The sequence below is a fragment of the Lygodium microphyllum genome, chromosome 10 (genome assembly GCF_053477565.2).
Source record: "Lygodium microphyllum isolate KBCC chromosome 10, Lygodium_microphyllum_v1.1.10, whole genome shotgun sequence".
Classification (NCBI taxonomy): domain Eukaryota; kingdom Viridiplantae; phylum Streptophyta; class Polypodiopsida; order Schizaeales; family Lygodiaceae; genus Lygodium; species Lygodium microphyllum.
The window spans coordinates 86,101,302-86,124,633 of NC_141144.1; the positions used below are offsets into that span (position 1 = coordinate 86,101,302).

General features: G+C 43.7%; 1 protein-coding gene across 13 annotated transcripts in view; it reads right to left on the reverse strand.

The window, feature by feature from the left end:
• Positions 1 to 16,359, reverse strand: part of LOC148030242 (uncharacterized) — a 218,635-nt gene extending 202,276 nt beyond the window's left edge. For 4 of the 13 annotated variants that reach the window (XM_087686524.1, XM_087686519.1, XM_087686521.1 and 1 more), the window contains exon 1: positions 16,006 to 16,353. In XM_087686524.1, the coding sequence (XP_087542650.1) occupies positions 16,006 to 16,038 (33 nt within the window). In that variant the 5' untranslated portion in view covers positions 16,039 to 16,353. Of the gene's footprint in view, positions 1 to 16,005 lie in introns of all 13 variants that reach the window. The other 9 variants (XR_015692150.1, XR_015692151.1, XR_015692149.1 and 6 more) reach the window with 6 other exon arrangements.
• Positions 16,360 to 23,332: the final 6,973 nt, after the last annotated feature.

The window sequence follows — 23,332 nt, forward strand, 5'->3', positions numbered from 1 at the left end:
GTTGCCCCTTCCTCGGCTACTTTCTAGTGGTGGTGATGAGGTCATCCCTCACGACTCTCTTGTGCCAGAGAGGGAGTGTGAGCGGGTGTTCAGATGGGGCAGCCGCGCCTCATCTATACTTTTATACAGGTGCACAGGTTCCAGAGAGGGACGTCCCTGACGCTTCAACTTCAACCTGGCGGAATCAAATCCTGGAGCTGGGATTGACATCCAGGTTCATGCTGAGCTGGTTATCTGACAGAGAGCGGGAGACTTTCGTCTGGAGCTCACATGAGGGGACACTTTGGCGGTCTGGCCAAAGGCGGGGACTCCATGGTCACATCTGTTCAGAGGCATTTTTGACAAGATGGTCTTGTATGCTACTGCAAGACATTGGTGATGGACACAGAGACATGCTATGATCTTCTCTATTTTCAAGTGTTTGGTACGATCGACATCGACATCAGGTTCTCTCCGAGGCACCTTGGTGGTGGCTTGATCACCCACTGCTTGGTTATCCATGGTTCTACTTGGTGGTTCTATGTTGTATAGTTTCTGATCCCTTTTCATTGTACTATTGTATTGTATCAAATCACTCATGATCTGAGAGAGGGTGTTAGCAGAGTATTTGTCAGCTCATGTGTGAGTCTGAGCTTAATGTGGGCTAGGCATTTTTATTAGGTATTTTAGGTTTTTTTCTGGTGTGGCATTTTATGCCAGTGGAGCATTTTTATGCACCAGTCGGCCAGCATTAATGCTGTCCGACCAGCATTATTGCTCCCCACTTTTTCAGCCTATTTATACTCAGTGCTCCTCCTTAGTCAGTATCATCATCTTCACCATCTGCAGACTCTGTGTAGAGAAGAGCCAGTGCCAGTGCCAGTGCCCACGCAGCCAGTGACTCACTGTTGTATGCGACTGTCTCGTGTTCAGATATATGGATTCCATTTCCCGTGCATACATCTGAGTTCTCATCTGTATCGTGTTCTTTTCTTTTCTCTTTTTGTCTTGTGTTTCAGCAGTTTATTTCAGCACATGTTTATGCTTCCACCGCTGCTCCACTTCTGACAACATCTTCCATGCCCTTGCGGGACTGCAAAGTGCAGTCTACACTTGGTGTCTCAGATATTTTTGATAGTCTTGTGCCATTGCTTGGATCCGATGCCTCAGATGATGCACCACAGGGTTATGCTCCTCCACCTAATGCTCATTTACAGCCTACTACACAGTCCGGCCAGCCACCTGTTTTGACACAGATGCCACGTGCTACTGAAGACATTGTGGAAGAGGCAGTAGAGCAAGAATTGGCTGATATTAGACAGCCTAAAAGAGCTCCTCATTGGCTCTTTGAAACTTTGAAGGACAACAAGTTAGTTGCTCCTTTGCAGGCCCGTACGAGAGCTGCAGCCAAAAGAGATTTGGCAAACTCAGTTGCTCATGCATTGATTGCTATAGCATTTGATGAGGAGCCTGTTTGTCACAAAGATGCCTTCTCAAATGAATTGTGGATGAAAGCCATGCAGGATGAATTGGACTCCATTCATGCAAACAAAACATGGGAGTTATGTTACTTGCCTGCAGGCAAACATGCAGTAGGGACTAAGTGGGTATACAAGGTAAAAAGAAAAGCTGATGGTTCAGTTGACAGGTACAAAGCCCGTCTTGTGGCCAAAGGCTATGCTCAGGAGGGCATTGATTATGAAGAGACCTTTGCCCCCACTTCACGCATCACCACCATTAGATGTGTTATTGCCCTGGCTGCCCATAATAATTGGGAGGTACATCAGTTGGATATAAAGACAGCATTTCTCAATGGTCTTTTGGCAGAGGAAGTCTATGTTGCTCAACCTCCAGGCTCTGAGGTTGAAGGGTCTGAACGCAAGGTATGCCGGTTTAAGAAAGCCTTATATGGATTGAAACATGCACCCAGGGCTTGGTATGACAGGATACACACTCATTTGCTCAGCCTTGGCTTTCAGAATAGTCCTAGAGAAGTGACTTTATATATCCGCAAGAGGGGGGCAGATTTGCTGATTTTGATCCTCTATGTGGATGATATGATTCTCACTGGGCCACATTGTTAGCAGTCAGATCCTGTCCAGGTGCAGTCGGACAGATTCTGTCCAGGTGCAGTCGGACTGCACAGTCGGTTGGCTGCATTTAATGCAGCCGACAGGTTTATTTCTGGCGCCCAGATCTTGGCTATTTATAGCCGAGTTTTTCAGTCTTCTGTACACTTTTCTGCTCGCAGATTACAGACTGGTGGCACGCGCAGATTCCGTCTCTGTTCGCAGATTTCTGACAGGAGACAGTGCAGACTGCAGCGGACTTCGAGGTGAACAGCAGGTTGCATCATCGAGGTGGAGACACGCAGTCCAGCGCACTGCACCCATGTACATATCTGCATATCTTTGTATACAGCACACTTTATACAGCAGATCTTCATCTTCCACTGTCTCTTTCTCTCTCTTCTCTCTCTCTGCGTTCTCTCTCTCTTAGTCCTACGCTTCCGCACCGCTGCACTCTGACATGGTATCAAAGCAGTGTTAAAGGGCTGACTGCGTGCAGAACCAACCTGAAGAGGAGTTTCTATTGCGACACAAGGCTGCGTTTTCAGCGTTTGAGGGCAGACAGGAGGGTTGCGCCTCGGAACAAGGTTGAAGTGAGCGTGGGCGCGCAGGAAAGGAGTCCAGGTGGTGGATTTGCTGCTGTTTACTGCTGTTTGACGAGGAGAAAGTTTGAGTTTTTCAGCTTTCAAGTGCAGGTTTTGTTTTTTCATCGCCTCCGGCAGGTGAAGAAGTTTCAGGACGCGGAAGAGCCCTAGCAGGCTGAGTTATCACAGTCAAAGGGGGCTGCTTTTGCGTTTGTGAAGGCATTACAGGTGAAGATGTCTATTGAGATTGACTTGGAGTTCCAGACGATTAGACCGGAAGGTGCCTGTCTTACCGGCTCTTCCCGCAGATCAGAAGCTCGATGGCGACAACTACCGCATTTGGCGCGTCATGATGTTGGCCATCCTTGAGTCCTATGATTTGGCGGAGCTTGTACAGGAGGAAATCGACCGGCCCTCGGTGAGAGACGAGTCCAAACTCTCTTCCGATGGTCGTGCGGAGTTGGCCAGGGCACAGTCTCACTGGGACAAACTGAATGCCAAGATTCGTTCCTTTCTTTTTCTATCTTGTACTACAGCCGTGATAGCTCACATCGAGCACTTGACAGTGGCTCGGGAGATCTGGCTGGAGCTTGATCAGATGTATAACCAGATGACCCTAATGAAGCGGGTTTCTTTGGAGGTTCAAATGCGGACCTTGTCCGTGAACAAGTCTTCTTCGTTGCGGGAGCACATCAACAAGCTTAGACAGCTTCAGATGCAGGTTCAAAATGCGGGGAAGCCGATTTCCTCCGAAGACATGGCGATCACACTCTTGTCCCAGTTGCCACCACGATTCGGTGCTTTCTACTCCGCCCTTATTGCTTCGGGGCGAGAGTCCACTCTTCGGTGGGAAGAGTTGGTTCCTATGGTCTTGGACCAAGAGGAACAGCTAAAGGGACAGAATGCTTCCAAGTCGGAGGCATTGACAGGTCAAGCCTCTCAGAAGAAGGGGAAGGACCAAAAGAAGAAGAAGGGGGGTAACAAGTCAAAGAAGGACAAGGACAAAGAATCCACATGCCATATTTGTGGAAAGACTGGCCATTGGAAGAAGGATTGCCCTAACAAAGACAAGAAGGACACCAACAAGAAGGACACGAAGGATTCTGGAGCGGTGGCTGCACCCTCATCAGCTGCAAAAGAAGAAGAAGGGGGGTAACAAGTCAAAGAAGGACAAGGACAAAGAATCCACATGCCATATTTGTGGAAAGACTGGCCATTGGAAGAAGAATTGCCCTAACAAAGACAAGAAGGACACCAACAAGAAGGACACGAAGGATTCTGGAGCGGTGGCTGCACCCTCATCAGCTGCATTTCTTCATCTAGCTGTCATTGAGGACTCTACATCGAATGCTTCTGATGCTGCGATGACGGATCCCCAGGCTCGAGAGTGGATCGTTGACAGTCGTGCCTCCCGGCACATGACTCCTTCATCAGATGGTGTTGCCCAGTTGCGACCCTCGCGTGGGCAGATTCTCATTGGAGATAGCTCTTCAATGTCTATTGCAGACCGGGGTGAGATGCAGCTTATTCCAGATGGACGTGGTGGTACCCATATCTCAGAGGTCTTGCATGTACCAGGTTTAGGGTATCATCTACTGTCAGTTCATAAGATTTGCTCCCTTGGACTTTTGGTGGAGTTTGACAGTGATTCGGTGCGAGTCCTTGATCGTGGGTCAAGGAAGGTTCTATCATCCGGATATGAGGAGAACGGGTTGCCGGATATAGTGGTGAGCCAACAACCATGTGTCTCCTGCATTCGTGGGAAGCAACATAGGGATGCCATTCCCCACAACGCTTCGCGGCAGTCTACTTCACCAATGGAGCTTGTATCTATGGATCTATGTGGCCCTATGAGGAACGAGTCCTTGCAAGGGAGCTCGTACTTCATGTTGATCGTAGATGACTACAGCAGGTTGACATGGGCCTATTTCTTGGCATTAAAGTCAGAAGCTTTCTCTCACTTCAAGGATTGGCTTCTCTTTGAGGAAAACCGATCGGGCCGGCGATTGAAGACCTTGCGATCCGACAAGGGTGGTGAATTTGTCTCTAATGAGTTTGCTCGTTTTTGTGCAGATAAAGGTATTCACCAGGAGTTTGCTAATACCAACACTTCTCAAGAAAATGGCATTCTTGAACGGAAGAACCGCAGTGTGCACTGACAGACACCTCAGTTTCTGTGGGCCGAGGCTGTGGCTACTGCAGTCCACATCCTTAACCGATCCCCCACTTCGGCCGTTGATGGGATGACACCTTTTGAGGCTTACTTGGAAACTAAGCCCGATGTTTCTTATTTTAGGGTCTTTGGGTGTGATGCCTATGTTCACATTCCCAAGGCTCATCGTGATAAATTTGAAGCAGCTTCCCGAAGACAGGTATTTGTTGGCTACAGCTCCCAGTCCCAAGGCTATCGTTTGTATGATCCCGTCAAGCGGGATGTGTACACCAGTCATGTGCGGTTTGTGGAGGTTCCGGCCATACCAGCGAGTGAAAAGCATCCCGTTCTTGGAGATCCAGGGGAGAGTTGGGCTCCCGCTACAGTTCCTTTGGAGCCCGCGCCTTTTGATTTTGATTCTGTTTCTGGCACAGAGTCTACTGTTCCACCGATCACCCCCGAGGAGTTACCACTGGTGGATATCCCAGAGTCTTCAGCTGATGGAGAGAGACGAGGGGAGGTCCGGCCTCCTCCTCGTTGGGCCCGTGACACACTCCGTGATTCAGGGATCGAGGGGGTTCCTGAGGAGTGGGAACCGCAGGATGGTCCGCGGCGGTCACGGAGGCACCAGGCACATTCTACGGAGCTTGTTTGCTCTAACTATTGTTTGATGACCCGTGTTATGCAGGATCGAGAGCCCACCTCCTTGAAGGAGGCTTTACAGTTCGCACCATGGAAAAAAGCTATGGATGCCGAGTTGAAGGCTATTGAGAGGAATGGCACTTGGTCACTCGTGCCACACCCCCCGAATAAGAAGGTGATTGGCGTCAACTGGGTCTTCAAGACCAAGTACCTTAGCGATGGTTCTTTGGACAAGCACAAGGCTCGCCTTGTTGCTAAAGGTTTTGCACAGCGCCCAGGGATTGATTGTCATGATACTTTTGCCCCCACTGCTCGTATGGCGACTATTCGAGCTGTTCTTGCCCTGGTTGGCCATAGGCGATGGCCTGTCTACCAGTTGGATGTGAAGTCGGCCTTCCTCAATGGTGACTTGAAGGAGGAGATCTATGTCGAGCAGCCTCCTGGCTTTGGATCTTCAGATGGGAAAGTCTACAGGTTGAAGAAGGCCTTGTATGGCCTCAAGCAGGCTCCGCGTGCATGGAACGAGAAGATTGATTCGTTCCTTCAATCACACAGTTGGGATATCGGCGTTCTAAGGCCGATCCGCAGCTTTATGTTCACACTTCCGAGGATGGTTGTGTGCTTTTTATGTTGTATGTTGATGATTTGATTGTCACAGGTGATCATGCACAGAAGGTCCAAGAGACAAAGGCAGCTTTACATCGGACGTTCGAGATGACGGACTTGGGTCTACTCCATTTCTTTTTGGGCCATGAGATTTATCAATCTCAGAGGGGGATTTTCATCTCTAAGCAGAGATATGTACAGGAGCTCTTGGTTTCTTTTGCGATGGAGGATTGTCAGCCCCTTTCTACTCCTATGGATCCAAACTGGAAGGCCACTTCCCATTCAGCTTCTCCCATGGCAGATGCTTCCCGCTATCGTCAGTTGATTGGATCATTGATTTGGCTCCTCAACACTCGTGTTGATCTTTGTTTTGTTGTTGGGCTCTTGGCAAGGTTTATGAGTGACCCTCAGATGGTGCATTGGCAGGCTGCTCAGAAGATACTTCGGTATTTGAGGGGGACGTCTGATTTAGGGATTCATTATCCAGCAGGCACAGATGGTTCAGATCTTGTACTTGCAGGTTGGAGTGACTCTGTTTGGGCCGGTGATGTGGACCACAGGCGGTCTACTACAGGTTACTGTTTTACCTTGGGTGCCGGTGTTATCTCATGGAGTAGCAAGAAGCAACCCACCACGGTAGCCCTTTCATCTACTGAGGTGGAGTATCGGCCGCGTCTTCCACCACATGTGAGGCTGTGTGGCTTCGGCGATTGTTGGAGGAGCTTGGCTGCCCCCAGACTCGTCCTACTTTGCTGCAATGCGACAATGAGAGTTGCATTGCCTTGGCACGGAATCCTGTTTTTCATGCCTGGACGAAGCATATAGAGATCCAGTACCACTTCATCAGAGAGAAGCTTCTGGATGAGACCATCACTGTGGAGTACTGCAAGACGGAGGACAATCTTGCAGATTTGTTTATGAAGGCACTTCTCCAAGCTCTACTTCGGAGACATTCCAAATCCCTCAGGCTTCTGCCCCGCCCAGGCTTTGAGAGGGGGTGTTAGCAGTCATATCCTGTCCAGGTGCAGTCGGACAGATTCTGTCCAGGTGCAGTCGGACTGCACAATCGGACTGCCACGTGGCAGTCCGACCTGTTCCTGTCAGTCGGCTGCATTTAATGCATTTAATGCAGCCGACAGGTTTATTTGTGGCGCCCAAATCTTGGCTATTTATAGCCGAGTTTTTCAGTCTTCTGTACACTTTTCTGCTCGCAAATTACAGACTGGTGGCACGCGCAGATTCCGTCTCTGTTCGCAGATTTCTGACAGGAGACAGTGTAGACTGCAGCGGACTTCGAGGTGAACAGCAGGTTGCATCGTCGAGGTGGAGACACGCAGTCCAGCGCACTGCGCCCGTGTACATATCTGCATATCTTTGTATACAGCACACTTTATACAGCAGATCTTCATCTTCCACTGTCTCTTTCTCTCTCTTCTCTCTCTTTGCGTTCTCTCTCTCTCAATCCTACGCTTCCGCACCGCTGCACTCTGACACACATCCCGAGAAAATTGCAGATTTCAAGCGGGGATTACAGCAGTCTTTTCCCATGACTGATCTTGGCCAGTTGCACTACTATTTGGGCATTCAATTTGCTTGATCTAAGGGGGGAATTGTGATGTCACAATCGAAGTACATTGGGCAGCTTCTACATAGATTTCAGATGGAGGATTGTAAGCCTGTCTCCACCCCATTAGAGACTGGTTTTCATTTCTCTGCTGAAGATGGCAGTGATCCATGTGATGCTACCTCCTATCAGCAGGCAATTGGTTGTTTGCTTTATCTATGTCATACTCGGCCAGACATGCAGAGTCCCACTCATCACCATTGGCATGCAGTGAAACGTGTCTTCAGGTACATCAAAGGCACGCAATACTTGGGCCTTCTCTACAGGGCTGATACTTCACTTATCATGCATAAGTTCACTGATAGTGATTGGGCTGGTTGCCAGGATACATGCAGATCCCACAGTGGCAATTGTTTTATGCTTGGTTCTTCATGCATCTCATGGTTCAGCAAGAAGCAGGCTACAGTTGCCACATCTAGTTGTGAAGCTGAGTACAGAGCAGCTTTCACAGCTACAGTAGAGTGTGTTTGGCTACGGAAATTACTTGCAGATCTTCTGGTTGGTCAGACAGCTCCTACCGTCATCCATATTGACAGTCAGAGTGCTTTGGCTATAGCAGGAAATCCAGTGTTTCATGCTCGCACAAAGCACATTGAGGTTCATTATCATTATGTCAGAGAGAGATGGTCAGATGGTGACATCAAGTTGTCTTATGTTCCCACTGAGGACAACTTGGCAGATCTATTCACTAAGGCTCTTCCGCGGCCTAAGTTTGAAGCTTTTCGACAAGCCTTACACTTGGTCCCTTTTGTTACGTGATCTGCCTTCTCTGTACAGTCATAGGTTGCTATATCCACATTGGATGAATTTGTGCAACCATGACTTAGTCTTTTAGGTATCTTGAGACGTTTCCAGGATACTTCAGCTCATACCGTCGAGGGGGGTTTGTAGGCCACTCTATGGGCTATCCATAGGTCTCACTCATTCCTTGGTATGTGCCTTGTAGGCCTAGATATTATCAGTTAGGACCTATGGTACACTTAGTACTAGTTCCAGTTGGGACACCTAGTATATGTATGACACCCAGTTAGCTTTTCATCATGTTAGGTTAGGGTTTCATTATATTAGGTGTATCTTTTGTGTTCTTCATCACTTCAGTAATAAAAACTTCAGCAGCACGCTTTGCTTCTTGCCTCCGTCTCCTGTTGCTTCCGTTGTCCACTCCACCCAACAGATTCAACTAGAGTTTCAGCGAGTGAACTCAATGTTCAGCCAGCTACTCCTTTGGAAAATGCAAAAAATCAGCCATTGGCTGATCTGAATATTCAGCAAAGTGCTGAAACTGAAATTCAACAAGAGCTTATGCACAGTCAAGAGGCAAGACAAATGCCTAGATGGTATTTACACACTATGAAAGATAGTCATCTGGATGCACCCATGGTTGGTCGTACTAGAAGGCAAGCTCATATGCATGATATTGCACACACCATGGAGTTTGTTATGGCAGCAAGCACCCTTGATGAAGAAGAGCCTGAATGTTTTGAGGATGCACAACAGAGTGTGCATTGGATGGCAGAAATGAAAGCTGAATTGGATTCTATCACTAAGAATCAAACATGGAATTAGGTGTCTTTGCCATTTGGGAAGAATGCCATCGGAACAAAATGGATCTACAAGCTGAAACGGAATGCAGATGGATCCATTGACATACAAGGCAAGGCTTTGTAGCTAAAGGCTATGCACAGAAAAAAGGCATTGACTATGAGGAGACATTTGCTCCTACTTCCCATATGACGACCATCAGGTCTATGGTTGCTTTGGCTGCTCATTATGGATGGATTGTGCATCAATTGGATATTAAAACTGCATTTTTACATGGGGAACTTCATGAGGAAGTATATGTGCAGCAGCCCATTGGTTTTGCAGTTGAGGGCTAGGAACACTTGGTCTGCAAGATGAAAAAAGCTTTGTATGGTTTGAAACAAGCTCCTAGAGCTTGGTATGCAAAGATAGATGTTTTCTTGCTTAGCCAAGGGTTCATAAACAGCTCATTTGAGTCTACCCTTTACGTATGTAAAGAGGGGGGATCCATGCTGATCATTTGTCTTTATGTTGATGATCTCTTGCTTACAGGGACACATGCTGATCAGATTTCAGCATTTAAACAAAATTTGCAGCAAACTTTTGACATGTCAGACTTGGGGTCTTTGCATTATTACTTGGGCATTCAGTTTATACATGATGCTAGAGGTACTGGGTTATCATAATCAAGATACATTGGTAAACTTCTTGAGAAGTTTGGCTTACAAGATTACAAGCCAATTTGTACACAAATAGAACCTAGACTTAAACTGTCATTACATGATGAGAGTGATTTGTTTGATATACACACATATGCTCCAACAGTTGGATGCCTTATTTACTTATGCAACACTAGGCTAGACATACAATTTGCAGTTTAAGCCCTAAGCAGATATATGCATCAGCCACGCATGTCACATTGGCAAGATTTAAGCGTGTCTTCCATTACTTGCAGGATACTAGATCTCTTGGATTGCTTTATGCCAAGGGGGAACCACTGCAATTACATGCTTACAGTGATTCTGATTGGGCTGGTGATTATGATTCACATCACTCCACTAGTGGCAATTGTTTCTTTCTTGACTCGTCTTGCTTATCTTGGCTTAGCAAGAAATAGTCCACTGTTGCCACATCGTCATGTGAAGCTGAATACAAGGCAGCTTTCACTACCACAGTTGAATACGTATGGATTAGACGCTTGCTTGCTGATCTAGATGTATCTGTTACAGAGCCTACTCCTTTGTTCACTGACAGTCACAGTGCCATTGCAATGGCACGGAACCCAGTGTTTCATGCACGCACGAAACACATTGAGATGCATTATCACTTTGTCAGAGAGAGGCTACATGCAGGTGATATCAGCCTTGTCTATTGTCCTACCACCAGTAATGTGGCAGACATCTTCACCAAAGCTCTTTCTCATGAAAAATTTGAAGCATTTCGCCATGCTTTAAATTTGATCTCCTTTGGTGGCGGATGATCCTTGTACTCTTGATCACTCTTCACTCCAGGGGGGTTTGTTAGGTATTTCACTCACGCCTCACCTACGCCTACGCTCACGTAGGAGTGTCGGTGATCAGTAGGACACTAGGGCACTTTTTACTCTCGGTAATAGGAGAAGTTTTTTCCCCCATACTTATATGGTATTATTTCGTATGTGATTATGACACACACTTACGGGCACTTACCGTGTTCAAGTGTGAACACCCCCCTACAACCCTAAGGTTTAAGGGTTGTACCTTGTACTTTGAGTTTATACTCTTTCAGTCTATCGCATTGGGTGTCGTGCTTCACTCTCTACTCTCTACTGGTTTTCTGTGCTAAGCTTTGATCCTGTCCTCCCTCACACATTCGTGCATTCTATGTTTTCTCAGTGCAAATCCTAGCTAATCTTCACATGGTATCACAGTTAGTGTCTTATAAAGAGTATCATATAGCTATAGTGGAGAGCTTGGTTTTGTGCGAGATACACCAACAACACGTAACCAATTCACAATGTCCCAAACTCCTTGGAATCATACTAGGTCTTATTAAGCTTCTCCATCATTGGAGACCCTAAGGAGGCATTATGAACTTGATGAGGAAGACAATGCTCCACCTTCACCTTCTTCTTATTGGCTAAATACACAATTTATGGCACATGAGGAGTTCCAAGAATACTCATGCATTAGGTATAGTCGCACCTCCAAACTCCTAAAAATCTTGCTCCTAATCCATCCAGGTTAGTTGCTCCTAAAAATCAAGGAGAGCATATGGCATCTAGGACGACTAGCAATCCATCTTCTTCATCACATCCAAGCCTAGTGTCAAGTTCATCTAACCCTTTTGAGTTATTTGAATTGAAGCCCTCCCCTATTTTTTTCTTTTGGTATGTACGATCCGGATAATGACAAAAAAGTTGAGTATGTAAATGTAAATTAAGGAGGCTCTCAAAACAGATAAACTTCCACAGGTACATCTAACACTTCTATTTCATTTGAGCATTGGTATTGGTAGTTCTCTTTCTCAAACTCCTTCCATCCCTCCATCTTCTAATCAAAACATAGATTTCCTTTCTTCTTCTTTCCACAATTCAGGATTGCACTCCACATCTACATCCAACACACTAGGGTTGGGATAATCTATCTTTGCTCCTAGTTCCTTTTCTTTCTCTACACCACATATCACCTATCCACAGGTGAATGCCATTCTGAACCCCAATACATTGTTAACGGGAATACCACCCTTTTAATGCTTTGCCTTACCCACACCTGCAAGTGAGAACATCTATTTATCCTAGGACAACCATGATGGGAATCCCCCTCACTACCCCCAAAACATTAACATTCTCCCCCTCCTCCCCGAATCCATCGGCCTCTCAAGCATAGGGATTTCCATTCTCTATCTATGGTGCATTGTCACTCATTCCATAGATTACTCCCGCACAAGGATTTTCATCTTTTGCCTATCGTGTCTCCATCCCTCCTCTTGGGCTACACATGAGGCTACCATGCCCATTCACAATCAGCCCATACCCATTTTTGGATCCACTATGCACACATCCAACATGCATGGTGGGCACTCTAGGGTTAATCCCCAAGTGTACTCCACCACTCTACGCACCCTTCATGGATAAGACTTGTTTTAACAAGTCGAAAATCAGTACTTGGTTTAACTTATATAAGTGCTTAATTCTCACGGTCTTTGGAATCTAGTTATTGGTCTCAAGCCTATGTTGGCTGGCTCACCCTCATCACATCCATCTATGAAGAGCTCGAAATGCCACAGCTAATGTTGAGTTCATGCAAGTGAAACTAGCCTTGCTTCTTGGAAAGGGTGGTAATTCCCTGATCAAGTACTTATTACAACAATAAGCAAATAAACATAAATTGAAATGCACAATTTACCTTAACAATCTTGGATAGTAGACACCCTATTGGCCCCAAAACTGGCACCCCTTTTCGGTATTTCTTGAACTTTATTGCCAATGGATGAATTGCAAGCTCAGATTTCATAATCGCCTTGGCTGATCCAAAAGCCCCTGCTGATTCAACAATAAGCAAATACATTGGGCAATTTGCCCCTTGATTTTTACCCAAGGCTTAAAACTAGACCCCAACTGGCCAAATACTGCCCTAGATTTACAATCGATGGCAAGGCATCTGAAATCCCTGACAATACAACAAATTGCAAGTGTTAATTTCAGTGTACAATGCCTTATCTTGTTGATATGGGTCCCGAGGTGGCTGCTAAACCCTAATTTCTACATGAATTTAGGGTTTACAACAGAGATTCCTCTACTGTCCATGGCTGAGATCTGCTCAAAATGGCTGAGAAATGTTGAGATCTCTTAAGAATGGGTTGGAGAAGGTAAGAGAAAGTGAATATCAAAGATAAGTTTGATTTTCTTTGCGAGGAAACCCTAAAATCTGCCTATTGCCTGCTCTAGCCTGCATTTAATGCAGTCACCTATTGCCATGCATCTCCAAAATGTTGTTACCTAATCAGCAATGATGTTGCCAATCCTTGGAAGGTATGTTCACATTATCGGAGCATTTTCAGCCATTAATATCCGATTTCAACATATTGCAAATTGCTACCTCATTCAAGTAATATTTTATTTCTGAAAATTATCATTTTCAGCATATTTTTCTCTCTCCTCAATCAGCAAGAAAACAGCAATAGAATATTATTACTCTTCATATTATTCGACTCCATTATAGTGGCCAACATCTCATCTATCAATGGTTCATCATTATTCAAGCATTTATATTCTCTCTTCACTTGAAAATTATTGTTTTAATGTTGATTTCCACTCATGGCCAATAATAATAATGATTTGTTGGGTGTGCTTGGTGCCGCTGGCAAGCTTGACAACACCAATCACCCAATATGGGCTTACATGATATGACATGTTCTTGTCACAAATAACTTATGGAACATCGTGAATGGCACCAAGCAAAGGCCACCTTTTCCAACACTGGTACTGTCTTGTACCTCCACATGGAGAGGTGGCTCTCATGATGCTGAATCATCTCCCTCTTTCACATCACCTCCTACTCAAGAGCAAATTCGATGGGATGGCCGTGACACTAAAGCACATGCCTTGATCGCTTTATCTGTAAAGAGAGGTATCATTCCACATATCCAATCATACAAGACAACCAAGGATGCATGGGATCAGCTTGCATTGTTGTATCAAGTGAGCAATGAAGCGTGTATTGCTTACCTTCATAAGTAGTTGGAAGATATTCGCATGGAAGAAAGGGGTAACATGGACGCTTATCTCATCAACATCAAAGGCCTACATGAGTAGTTATTAAATATTGATGAAGTGGTCTCAAATAATTAGCTTGTTTCCATCACTCTTAATAGTCTAGTAGAATCATATCAAGGTTTTGCCACCACTTTGCAGTTGCTAACTATGGGCAACCAAGTTACCTACATCTTCAATTAGCTTGTGTCTCTTTTGTTGCAAAAAGAACAAAGCCATCTCAACTCCTATGCTACTTTGGCGACCAAACGTGCCTTCTCCACCCATCATTGTGGAAAGGCCAAACCTAAAGTAAAAAAACAAGTCTAGTGGTCCAAAATCAGTAAACTTCCATGCTGGTCATCCTTCTGCTTCCACTCATTTTCCATCGAAGACATCCTTTCATGCTTGTCCATCCTCTTCCAACCTGTCAACAAACCCAAGAGATATAATTATTGCCAAAAGACAAGGCACAACATTATTGAATGTCATAAGCGCATTGCATGAGAGAGAATCCGATCTTGCTCTCACACATGAGATCGTGAACTATACTTACTTTAAGGATTATAATTTTCTCATTCAATGTCAATATGATCCTTCTATTCATGATACTTGTTTTTCTATCACTAATGTGGCTTCTACTTGCTATTTCGAGTCTCGACAATGGTGCATCCAAGCACATCATGTCTTGCAAAGCATTATTTTTTTTTCTCTCTCTCTCTCATGTACCTACAAGGGGCACAATCATGTGCCAACAATGCCTCTTATAAAACTAAAGGCATCAAGCATGTGCAATTTGTCTATGTTCTGGGCACCCCTTTGACATTGCACAATATTCTCTATGTGCCAGACATCCAGAAGAATCTTATTTCTATCTTAACCATTGCAACTTCAAGGTTTCACATCATTTTTTATGACCCTCAATGTGCGGTATATGATGATCGAGTTTCTTGTTCCATCATCTTGAGAGAAGTAGCTTATAGCCCCATCTCCACATGTAACAACATGGGGCTCAGATGGGTCACTGGCCCGTTGGATCTAGTTGTGCATCCCTGTCACTATATTTTGAAACAGCTTGATAGCACATCCAAATAGAATTATTGTTTTGTTCCTTGTCACATTTGATATCATGATAGACACTTCAGGAGAAAATACCCAAAGCTTCACAAATCCCTATTCAAACTTCAATGCATCAATTTGAAGACAACATTTCTTTCCCACATTCATGTGTAAGTACTCAAAGCCTCATAAACACCTATTCCAAACTTCAACACATCAATTTGGAGATAATGTTTGGGAGATCATCTATGAGATCATAGCTTGCATGGTTAAATGTATTGTTGCCACCAAGCCAATGCTCTATGCTTCACATTCTGCTGGTCAACAAAAACAGACCAAAGCCAATAAAATTTTTAATGAAAAGAATATGCATAGTATCGACAGTATTAAGGTGTGGCTTGTTCTACTGCATGGCATGGATATACACTTTCCCAAACTTGAGCAATTTTCCCCTGGCAATCCTCCAATCACACACCCACAGAAACATGAGTGTGTTTTTTACCACATCAAGGATGACATTGTACATTTGCTATGGCCAAAACTGTAACAGCCCCAACACACGCACAAAGCAATGTGAGCTCAAAAAAGTAAAATCACCCTGTTTTATTTAATTCGAAGTACTAGATGTCACAATTTTAAGCATCAAGGATGAAATTGAACATTGATATGGCTAAAACAGTAACAGTCCCAACATATGCACAATGCAATGTGAGCTCAAAGCGGCAAAATCATCCTATTTTATGTAACTCGAGGTACTTGATGTCACAATGTCAACCATCCTTTCTTGAGAGATGCAACAGTTATTTTCTGTGCATTTAGACCTGTTTTAAGAATGGCCATAACTATCGATGAGAATCAGGAACTGATCTATAAACATTAGGTAGATTCGAGCTCCCACGGGGCTAAGGATGCTTACCTGCTCCTATGTTTTCTGGCCAAACCAAGCTAGTTTCAACTTAGACCAAGAATTCTGACCATGGCAGACAATTCATCAGGAAAAGAAACAAAGCTAGAAGTAAAAGGAAAGCCGATCTTACATGAACCTCGATGTCAGGAACGGGCGGTTCCATAGTTAGTGATCAGTTTTCCCGTAAAGCTAGCTGCATCCGACGGGCAGGATCATGATAGGTAGAGCGACTCTGAGAAATCAGAGAGCTATTGATTGTTTTTGCCGCGAAATTGGCATTCTTGGTCTTACATACTCAAAGGCCTGTCGTGTTCATGTGAACCTTCACTTGGCCGTTGAAGCTCAGCTTTAATTCTACGATCTTTGTTGACAACCTTATAACGTTCACTTTAAAAGCTAGTACTTTTTTAGACACGAAATTTGAATATGGAGCTTAGAGCCCAATTGTCGCAGCGATAAGGACGCTGGGGCAACACGGATACTCATTTGTGTCCATTCCATGGCAGTCGCACCGGCAAGGTTAATGTTTAAAAAAATTTGGGACGCTACCCCATCCTTCAAACTAAACTCCTTCAGATAGCAGCTTGCTCTGAAGAAGCTCCCCTTGCGGGCTCGTCTCGCCAAGAGAATGAATGTTTCTCCATTGTGTGCATTCTATGGTAGAACATGAACCTTCTAGGTTCTGTTTGAGCTACCAAACTGGTGGTTGGCAAGGTGCATTCTCATCATCTTCTCTTGAGAAGGGTGGATTAGGGTGGCAAAAGCCACTACTGAAGGAAAGCTTATTCTACCTAATCCATTTCTTATGGATGTTTTGCATATGATGTGGCTCATTAGCTAGTCCAAAGGGTACAAGAGTCATTCTATCTAACAATATGGTATTTTCTACATCCGAGGCTTTTGGAACTTCTTCCTCATTTGTGCCTTTTACGAGTGGGATAGATTCTTCCATCCCACTTTCATAGTTTTCTTCCTCGTTGTCATATTTGTCCTCTTTAGACTATGTTACTGTCTATGTGGGGACTTTGTAGGAGAAGAATAGACTCTTTGTTATATCCTCTACTTCTGCTTCTATATATGTATCTTCTTTTGTCTCTGCTACGGCCATGCAATAGGGAATACAATACATCCATGCTTCTATCTCACTATCACAGGTGATTTCAGAAGTCAATTTGGGTTCAAGCAAGAGATATTCACTATGGATTCCATTCTAGAGGCAAAAGGTTCCACCCGTTCACCAGAGGACTGACTTAAGTTCATGAACTCCTCTTGCATTTTCTCTTCAAAACCTTTACACCTAAATTTAATGAGAAAGGCCAACTTCATCCCATGTGCCAAAAGTTCTTGCTACTTGTCTTTCATACCACTGAAACGCTGTGCCTTTGAAAGTGGTAGGGAATATTGCCAACCAATGCTTAAGGGTTCTAGCATTATTAGCTACATACGCTACCATGAACTTTGCTACATGAAGATCATAGTATCCATTGTACTCTCCCTTGAAGATGGGCCCCGAAACTACTAGAGATGGAAAAGCATTTGTTTTGGGATTGTCTTTTTGTATCTCCGATTTGGAGGAAGGTCAAAAAGTGGCTTAAAGGGGCCAATCTGGTAGGCTCATTTAGCATGTCAACTGTCTTCTTTGCAGACCGAGGAGGGCTGGACAAAAGTTTGTGGAAACTGATCAACTTGGTCTCAGTGACTGTAATCAAGTTCATATGGTACAGGAGGAATTCTGCTCTGTTTAGACCCCAGGATAAGGTTAACCCTGACTCTATGTTAGCTCATCTCAAGTCTGAGTTATTAGCTATTCTCAGGTCTCTAAAATCCAAGCATTGGACTTTCAGACTATTTCATAGGAAACTTAGTTCTATGGCCTAAGTGGCCACGCTGCATCCTAGGGATGTTGTATTTCCCTTTACCTTTTAATAATATATATCTCGCATTACAAAACGTTTAAAAAATTTCTAATATAAATTAAAGACACTAAAAAGGAAGACTTGCTCTTTAGATAAGGACCATAGTTTTCAAGTGCATTGTTCAAAATTTGTGAACAAAAATCAAGCTGACCTAAACTGTCTAAATTGATTTTAGAATGTTTATTACGTATGTTTTTTTATTTCTCAAGAGTGGATATTGTGTCTCCACCCATATACACCTAAAAAGTTTACTAGCTCAAAAGAAGTTGAGAATGTGAATATACACATTATTTATATGTAATTTATTTTTAAATATATTTAGACATTTTTCTAGGCACACTTATAACTTCTTGTTGCACTTGTACAACTATGCTTAAGTAATTGAAAATGTATAAAATGACATGAACTACCAAGACATGTGCTCATTACTAAAGCACATCCAATAAATACCAAGGATCCATTGGGTTGATAAACCTACACTCATGTCACTAGCGATGGTAATAATATCATGATTGTTTCATTCAATGACTTTGTACAATGTTAGCTAGTTACAAACTTCTACATATGGAGATGATTTTACCACCCAATGCCAACGAGCATAGAAATGGATCGTCTTAACAATGTATATTTTAATATAGAACCCAAAAATAATTGTTAGCCAATATGAAGAAAATTCATATTTTTCAATAATGCTACATAAGTAGAATTAGCATGAGCTAGTTTTAATTTCTGTAATTTACTATCTTGTTGAATATGCATCAAGTTAATTTTCTTTACATATTTAACCATTATGAATGGTTACAATTATCCAAAGCTCATAGTTTTAAAATTTGAATTATGCAATGATGTTTTAACATGTACAAAGAAGGACGCAAGTTAACGAAGCCTCTGTCCAAGGATAGGTTTTTCCCTTTTGATGAATTATAAAAGGTCTCTTGGGATTGGGCAACTCTAAGAGGTTATTTTTTTTCTTTTGGTGGGGGGGGGGGGGGGGGGTTGGCGGGGACGATGACGACCAAAAAGATCATAGCTCAAAAATTGGTAAAGATGGATAGTGGAGGAGTATGATTAGCTAGGAGGTGTTGGACATGGGTCTAGATAAGGGCCCGGTGCAATGGGTCTATGGATGTGGTATTAGTAGCTAAGGCTTCACTTGGCAAAAGGAGGATGGTGACAATGGTATCAGTGTCTATGTTTTCTCCATTTGGTAAGTGATGATGGCATAAGTGTCTAATTTTTTTTCCATTGGGTAAGTCTATGTGTTGAGTGATGTACATATTCCACATTGGCTAATGAATGAAAGGAAGTATAGGGGTAAATGATTATGGTGTTAGTGTTTGATTTTTTTTCCCTTGGGTAAGTCACCGATCTTCATATTTGGATAAGTCATAATTGCATCATCCGATCATCAAACAACACTTGGCCCGCCAAAATTGGATAGCTCTGATCATCTGATTCAGACAATCGGACTCGAACAGTCCAGAATCAGACGTAGGAATTAGACAACACATAATCGAACGCCTGATTCTGGGAATCAAACTGAAACCTACAAATCGGACAAGAGAATAAAGCATTAGTTTCTGGCAGTTTTTAACCTTCCCCCAGACCCTGTAGGGGCCAAACCCTAGATGTAGTACATCCCAGGAGATCCCCAGGTGAGAGATAGGGAAATATAGTCAACCGACTCAAGGGGTTGAGATTTGATAGTCTAGGAGTGTTGGGGTAAAGGCGCCTTCACCTAGCTGCCCATGTATTACTACATTGATAATACCCGCGCCTACACACTGTAGGCGGCGAGTGCCCATCACCGTCACTTTATTCTTTATTCTTTTAGTAATAGATGAATAAAGGGAAGGCTGATCACACATTGTGATTGTTGGAGTTTCCACATTGTGAGTCTCTCTCTCTCTTGCTCTTGCTCTCCCTCCATAGCTCTCCCATGCAAGCTTTGATCCTTCTCACCTTTCAACTGGTATCAAATCATGGATTTATGACTGCTCGAGCTTGGTTCATGGCGTCTTCACCTTCCTATCGAATCCCTACACTCATTGGGTCTCCTTCCCGATAGCCATGGCTTCTTCCACTTATGTATGTTCGTATGCTTCCATTGCTTCTCTGCTTGCACTAGCCTTGAAGAGGCTTGGTTGGTCACTTGTGTGGGCTTCTTTAAGCACCATTGGTGCCCCCCATATGCCCCATAACCCTCAGCATAGGAAGCAGCAAACCCAATAGCAGCAGGTGTGATTGCGCCTATTTGGACTCATGTCTCCCCAATCAAATCTCCTCACTCCCAGGCTTCTCTACAACTTGGTAATGGTCTTTGGCACCTTGGCAATGATTGCTAACCACCCCGGCATTCATCCTTTGGATTTGAGCTCGGTTTTGACATGTTGAGCTTCAGCCCTTGACTGTGAAAACAGGGCAGATTGCTATTATACTTCCAGGACATAATGTTTTGTTATGCCTATGGCTTGTATTATGCTACGGGGATGATATTATTGTGCCTGGACCTTATGTTGATGCTTTGGAGAATTTGTGGGATGCTTTGAGCCTTGATAGCTCATTTTTTCACAGGGTTTATGGTTGTATACAGTTCTGGACAATAAGCATTTATAGGGAAGTTTATGCCTAATGCCTACGACTATGGTTTGGGAGCTTCATGATGTACCCATATGTGTGGAGTATGCCACATATTGCCTATGCCTTGGATATTGATTTGAGCTTGGATCGAGCACTGTTTAGCTCAATTTTGGACAGTGATTTCATGCTATTTACAATAGGGTTGATCATACTTCTCAGTCGATATTTAATGCCTATTGGATTCGGGCTATGTCTCGGATGTATGCATTGATGTAATGACTCTCAGGGATCGACATAGAGCTTGGATTTGCTCTCGGATCATATACATGCTAGTTACATTGTTTGGAGATGGATGCTACTGAGCCTTGCTTTGGCTTGGCATTTGATCACTTGGGGCTTACTTTGGCTACTTCTTGGCTTGCCAGAGTTACACTTTGAATGTACTTGATATCTATGGATGCTATGTATGGATACTACATAGCCTACAAGCTTGGGATGTCTCATTGATGCTTGATCTTGGACATTTGTCACTGGTGCACTCTTACATGCTTTGTTCGAGCTTTCTTGCTTGACATTTATGGTTTTTGTGTCAATGGGAGAGTCTTGATATGCTTGACAGACATAGAGTAGGTGGGTTTATACTACTTGAGCATTCGGATACTTGAGACTGGAATCTTCACTTGGATGTTGCATGGTTGATATGTAGTGGTCCTCACAGATGTACTTGGGCAGATTTGGGCTTTGCACTCCTTGAGCATACACCTAATTGTGTCAGGTCTTACCAACATTGTGTACAGTTTGCCCTATTATACAGGGGGTGTGCCGGCTTACTGACGAATTCATTCGACATGCTTGGTTGTGTGCTCGATGCCCGTATGACTATCACATGTTGATTTATGCCCGCTTGATGTTGGTTATGCTTTGAGAGTCAATGGTTGACTTGGTGCATTCATTTTGTCTATTGTTTACTCTCATTGTACCTGGCTGTAATTTATTATAGCAAGCAGTTATGCATGGACTGTGACTCATTTTTCATGCTGAATCATCTTGATTTTATGTACTTTTGATGGTACTTGGTGGGCAGCATCATTAGCTATCAGTTTGAGGTCATTTTACCTTGGTTTTGGTAGTATTTTGGTTGTTTATAGCAATTTACAGCAAGCAATTTTGAACTGTCTGCACTGTTTCAGCTTGCAGTATGGCATCTTCTTCCACTAACTGTGCTATCTTCAACATCACTAAGCTTGATGGTACGAATTATGTCTATTGGAAGAGCCAAGTTTGGCAGGTATTGGTGCAGAAATCGCAGATAAAGCCACTAAGGTTGAATGAAGAGCAGCATGAAACTATGACTGATGACGAATGGATGGAGCTTGATGAGTTATGCAAGTCCACCCTCATCTTGTCTCTCACTGAACATGTGCATTACAATGTGGTGAGGAAGCACAGAGTGCTTAGTAGCTTTGAGATAAGATCAAGAACCTCTATGACAAGAAAAGTCCAGCAAGTCAGATGTATTGGCTGAAGTAGCTTATGGACCTGTGTATAAAGGAGAATGTGACGATGTCTGCTCATTTGAGCTAGTTCCATGCTATTCTCAAGAACTTGACTTTGCAGGGCATTACTTTTAATGATGAAGTTGCTCCATTGTTTTTGCTTGGGACTGTGAGTGAGTCATGGGATGTATTCCGCACTGCCTTATGTGCTTCTGCTACTACTTTGAACTTGTTTAATGTAGAAAGTGCTCTTCTGTAGGAAGAGATCAACCATAAGAACTTGGATACCTCTCATGTGTTGCATGCTTTGACTGTTAGAGGCAGAGATGGTAATGAAAAGAATGACTGTGGGAATGGTCGTGGCAAAGACTTGCAGAAGTCTAGGTCTAAGTCACGTGGTAAGTCGCACAACAAGTCTCGTGGGAGAAATGCTAATGTGGCATGCCATCATTGCGGCAAGAAGGGTCATATACGCCCATAGTGTCATGAGTTGCACAATAAGAAGCGCAAAGAGAAGGGGAAAGACAAAGTACAGGAAAGTCCTGTGATCGCAACATGGTACTTGCAAAATCTAGTGTGAAAATGGAGAAAATAAATGTCATGCAGACTGAGGACTCCGATGGGAAGTACATACTTGCAGCTTGTTCTTGTGATACTACGTCATTGAGCGAGGTTCACTCTATGTATGCGTAGTGCTGGCTTTTGGATTCTGGTGCTTCATTTCATGTTACACCATGCCATAAGTGGTTCCACTCATATTGCATTGTCTCTGGTTCAGTTCGCTTGGGTGATGACATGTCACTTACTATTGTTGGCATTGGGAATGTACAGCTGCACTTCTCTACCGGTAGTACTTTTCTGTTATAGGATGTCCATCATGTACCTGCACTTACACGCAGTCTTATGTTTGCAGGGCAGCTTGATGATGTTGGGTTTCATGTCTCTTTTGGGGATTTTGTCTGGAAGATCACATGTGGAAGACTTGTGCTTGTTAGAAGTGCCAAGACTGGTAGCCTCTATCCTCTTGTAGTTGATGGGTCCTCTGTTGACCATGTTTTGTCTATGGGTTCCATCCCACATGTATCTCTTTGGCATGCCTGTTTGGGCCATATGTCTTTGAAGGGAATGAAAATGCTTTTTGATTTGCAGTACTTACCGCCCCTTGAGTATGCATGTTTTGATTCATGTGAGCATTGTCTTTATGGCAAACAGACTAGGAATACGCATAAGAAGTCTGGTAAGACACGCATGAGTGAGCCCTTGGCATTTGTACATTTGGATGTCTATGGGCCCATGCCTTGTTAGTTTATGGGTGGTGCAAAGTATTTTGTGACATTTATTGATGATTTTTCGCGTAAAGTCTAAGCTTATCCCATTAAGCTTAAGTCAAATGTCTTGGCTATGTTTCAGAGACGGCTTGCATTGGTTGAGAACCAAACTGGACATAGGCCGAAATGCCTTAGGA